At 38.7% G+C, this 5032-nt stretch overlaps 1 protein-coding gene across 1 annotated transcript; it reads right to left on the minus strand.

Moving 5' to 3' along the window:
* Nucleotides 1-2598: 2598 nt before the first annotated feature.
* LOC108609219 (uncharacterized) lies at nucleotides 2599-4283 on the minus strand. Its single transcript, XM_018000956.2, has one exon. The coding sequence runs from the start codon at nucleotides 4143-4145 to the stop codon at nucleotides 2853-2855; it is 1293 nt and encodes a 430-aa protein (XP_017856445.1). The 5' UTR covers nucleotides 4146-4283; the 3' UTR covers nucleotides 2599-2852.
* Nucleotides 4284-5032: the final 749 nt, after the last annotated feature.

The raw sequence follows: 5032 nt of genomic DNA on the forward strand, positions 1-5032 counted from the left end.
AATTTTTTCAGTTCCCCTATTAGAAACAAATTGTTGCTGTCCCACTGTGCGCGACTGCCTGCTACCAGAGGGGGCGGATGCGACGTCAATGGGCGTGTCGGGTACGCGTATTTGCCGACTTTTCAAACGGCGCAAACTTTTTGTCTACATTCGTTTCATTTTATAACCCCGCAACCGAATAAAACAAAACAAAAGTTTTTCAACTTTTTGGATTGTGGGCCTTTTGCTGCCTCGCGTTTTGTTTAGCATCTGACTGCGAACAGTCCGCGAAGTCTGTCTCTTGACTTATTTTTATGACTGTCTGTCGATGTGCACCCTAAACAGAATGCCACCCAGCCCCAACCCCATCCCACCCCCCCTTTCTTCCATCTGGCGTCCAAATTACTTACAAAGTACTTATTTGCCTATTTGGAAAGCCATTCGCATAAATGCCAACAGCAATACAAGGATGGGAATTAGCTTAAAGTCCATGAAGGATAAGTGTAGGAGAAAGCGGTACAGAGAGGGCGAGAAAGCGAGAGGGATTGAAGTCTTTCTTAAGAAATGTAATAAAATTAGTTCAAAAGTGCAGCTGTATAAACAACTACCTGATAAACGTAATGTTAGACTGTTTTAGGATGATAGAATCCGGATAGAGTGGGGTGTTGACGGCTGTGTAATACTCCCTGTCACTTCAAAAATAGCCAAAAAACATAAATTAAGCTGGCATCGAGCTAATTTAAATTTAAATAATTTTGTTTAAAAATTTTTTATGAATCTTTACTCCAAAATTAAAATTTATATAATATTTTAATTCTTTATTTTATTTATTTTATTTTATTTTATTTATTTATTTTACTTATTTTATTTATTTTATTTATTTCATTTATTTATTTATTTATTTATTTTTATTTTTATTTTTTATTATTTTTTTTTTTTTTTTTTTTGAATTTGTTAGGAATTTTTTCTAAATTTCGTTACTCAACTGAAGCTGATATTTTGTTTACTCAAATAATTTACACGACTGCTGTGTAGTGTAGTTTGACGCGTAGCCAACTTATCTATATTTTATATTTGATTTATTTATATATGCCAATACTATTTCTTAAAATATATAGCATAGGCATAGCAAACTAATACGCTTTTTTGTTGCTTTTAAGAGATGTGTAGAATGAAGAACACCCACAGCCCTTTTGCACATAATCTCGGCAGCATTTGCCGCGAGCCAGCCTCAATCTCAGTCCCACTTACAGTCCCAGTCCCACCCTCTGTCGCAAATTGAGCCACTCGAAGCTGCGGACATTGGAATTTGCATAAAATGTTGCAGTAGAGCTGGCCCGCCCACATTTTGGGGCAATCGCTCGGCCATTTCCACGCGCTGCCTCCCGCTAACTTGGCATTTTTTTATTAAATTTTATTATTATGTTTTGCATAATTTTTTTGAAAACACTTTTCTCATTTTTATGTCTGCCTCATTTTCATTTTCATTTTCATTTTTGTTTTTTACTTTTTGCTGATTCTGTCAAAAATGGGACGAAAAACATAAACAACTGAAATTATGTAAAAGCGTTTTTAAGGACAAAACAATGTTTTGTTGGCATTTAAATGAATTTGACTTGCGTTAATATTGCACGCTCTAAACTAAAGCAATTTCCAAGCCTTAATTACAGCAACTCTTTAGCCTTAATGCCAAATTCCTGAGCTCCAGGTGATTCTATAATCAACCGAAAGCAAAGCAATTTCCTCACTCAATCCCATGTCAATGTGTGCATGTGTTTGTGTGTCCTAATGAGGAGAACGTGAAGTTTCATTAGGTATATAATAAATACGTAGCCAGTCAAATAAAACACAGGCAAGAGCAGGGTAGCAGGGGCAGGAGCAGGAGCAGCAGCAAGACCCAAAGATGAAAGTGGTGCCCGGGAGAAATACCCAACGAATTGAATCAAATGCTAAACAGACACGCAGGCATATTAAAATTTAGACACGTACACATTTTATTGCATGTATTTCAACGCTCTGGGTGTATCACACCCACACACACCCACACAAACACACAGAGAGAGTTGACACAGACTGCGCAACATCAAAATCTGCTGCAGCACAAGGCATTCAACTACAATAAGAATGAGTACAACAACAACAACAAGAGCCACATAAACCTAACCCAACAACAGCAACAACTATAACAAATAAGACAGCTCTGATATGCTAAGCATGACTGAGAAATACCCTAAAATCATATATGAAATATACTAAATTTATATTTCAGAAAGAACTTCATTACAATATATAAATTCATGACACATTTCTATAGTCTAACCCAACATGCCCCATTTAAGTTCAACGTAGGGTATTGCCACAACAACAATTGCCAAGTGCTGGTTAATGTTGTTGCCAGTCGGCATTGCCGCCGCCTGTCTGCTCTCTGGCTGCGACTGTATTCAAATCCTTTGTTGTCCTGACATTCGCCATCTGCTAATAGCAAATTGCTTTTGCGACAGTGCCCGCCAGCTGTACGTATGCCGCACATTCAGCTCCAATAATAGTGTGCGCCTCAAGCAAGCGCTCACATTTATATGAGCTGGTACAAAAATATAGAAATATAGAAAAACAAACACATTTATATGAAGAAACAATAAATCGGAATTCTTTAATTTGATGCAAGGTGCTTTTTGCTATTTATGATTACAACAAATATATGAAAAATTTGGATGTTTTATCTTAGTATTGAGGGCAGCACATATTTCAACTGGCAGCTGGAAACCAAAGTTCTGGATCAAGATCGATTTGGTTTACATGTGAAGACGCCACTTTTTCTTTATTTATTGCAAACATGAACAAAACTAACAATTTAGGAGGCTAGCTAGGAAAAACTAAACTACAGAGGTCTGGCTAAATGCCAGCTCCCACTTGTCTTTATCTGATTCCGAACTGGAATGTAGCTCAGCTTTGGGCGCACTGCAGCGATTGCATTTCTGACGATACCAAAAATTAACATTGAAGCAGTAGCCGCAAGTCCAATCGTGTTTACGTGGACGCCATGTGCTGCTCTGTCCGGCATTTGCCATGGCAATGGCCGTGCTCTTGCTAACCTGACACCGATTGCAGCTCATACGCCAAACGAAATTGCTATTCCTGCATAGCTCACAGACCCAATTATCGAATGCGGGCTTCCACTTCTTTTGCCGCTGACGGCGCTGTTGCTCGATCCCGGTCTCCTGGGCGTAGCTGAAGCGTACGCCCTTGCCGGGCTGTGTTGATAGGTAAGCGGGCACCACGCTAAGCACTTGGCCCAGAAATTTAGCCCCGTCCAGATAATGAATGGCCGCTTGGGCGGCATAGGGGCTAGTGTATGTTATGGTTGCCTCACCCTTCGAGCGCCCCGTTAGCTTGTTTTTGTATACGAAAATTTTTGGCTTCATGGTCAGCTCATCCATTTTGATGCGTCCCATTTTGCCAAAGAATTCAATAATGTCATTTTTGGTCACATTCAAACGCATGCCCAGCACGAAGATCGTGTCCAAGCGTAGCACGAACTTCTCTTCGCTAATTTGCATGGTTGGCGCTGGGCGTGGACGCCGGAATTGTGAAGCCCAGTCATTTGGTGGGCGATAGCCCAACATTGTCAAAAGATCAAAATCATCTATTGGTTGTGTAGTCTCGTCCTTGTCCTTCGGCTGCAACAAGGATGTTGTCTTTGTTGTTGTAGTAGTGGTTGTAGCTGCTGTTGTTGCAGTTGTTGCTGTTGCAGTTGTAGCAGTCGTTGCTGTTGTCGCAGTTATTGTTGCCGATGCAGTTGTTGCAGCAGTTGTTGTTGAAGAAGAGACAGCGCCTGCTCCGGATGTTGCTGGTATTAGTGCTCCTCCTGCTGCTGCTGCTGCTGCTGCTGCAGCAGCACTTGTTTCAGCTGTTGTCGATGATGTCGCCGCTGACACGGCAGCGATAGCATCCTCATTGAAGGTCCTGCAGTACTCATCGCCCAATAGCAGCGAGCCGCGCGCATCTCCGCCACCATCCTCAAAGCGATACATATCTAAATCACCGACCGCAGTATTGACCATGTCAATGTAATTTTGTTTATCTAATTCTTGCTGCTCGTGCAGTGCAAAAAAATTTTGAGCTGAAAATAGATTTTCATACACCGAATTAACTGTCGCAAAGTCCATCGTTTATAAAAACTGTAAAAAAAAAATGATTTTTTACTGCCGAACTAAACACGAACCGTTCCCTATGAAAGAATAAAAACTACTGAATAATCTAACCCACAAGCACACAAAGCTGAATAACCAAAATCAAACATTTTCCATGGGATACTAGGTTTTTCCATGGATAGCTTTCGCAAAACCTCCGTTCCCGAGAAAATTCTACATTCGGTTTCAACTGAGTGTTTCAACACTCTACAAATATTCATAGCATACTTTTTTAAATGTTATACAAAAACTATTTCAATAGCAATCGAGTCAGGAATTCCCATCGGAAATTCGAAGCCACAGTATAATTATAATGATTATAACAGGCAGAAGAAGGAGTGAAAGAAGTATACATATATATTCTTGACCAGGGCGATGAGCTGAGCCGAAATAGCAATATCCGTCTGATATATAGACTACAGTCTATATAACCATATTCATATCTTTAAACACGTCGATCTTAAATTGGTAGATTCTTATGTAGAATGCGCAGATTGACTCTGTTTAAAAATCTATAGCTATTCCTGTTTTAATGCTCTACATTAAAAACGAAATTTATTTTTTAATTATAAGTCTTTAGTGTTAGAATTTATATATTTAGTTTTATGTAGGTTTTAAACAATTTTGTTTTTTTTTTTTTCATATTTTGAATGCTGGCTTTACTTTAAATTGAAATTCTGTTGCAAATATGTATATGATTCGGGATATATTATAATATCACAAATATTCAGTAAAATGTGGAGATCATATACTCAAAAATTTCAATAAAATCCGCTAAGTAACGGAAGTTATTATACAAAATATTTTTTTTTATCTATTGTGATTAATATGCTTCTTGGTTATGCAGGTGTGAGCTCCAATGT

The sequence above is a fragment of the Drosophila arizonae genome, chromosome 2 (assembly GCF_054131065.1).
Source record: "Drosophila arizonae isolate 15081-1271.41 chromosome 2, UAZ_ARI_1.0, whole genome shotgun sequence".
Classification (NCBI taxonomy): domain Eukaryota; kingdom Metazoa; phylum Arthropoda; class Insecta; order Diptera; family Drosophilidae; genus Drosophila; species Drosophila arizonae.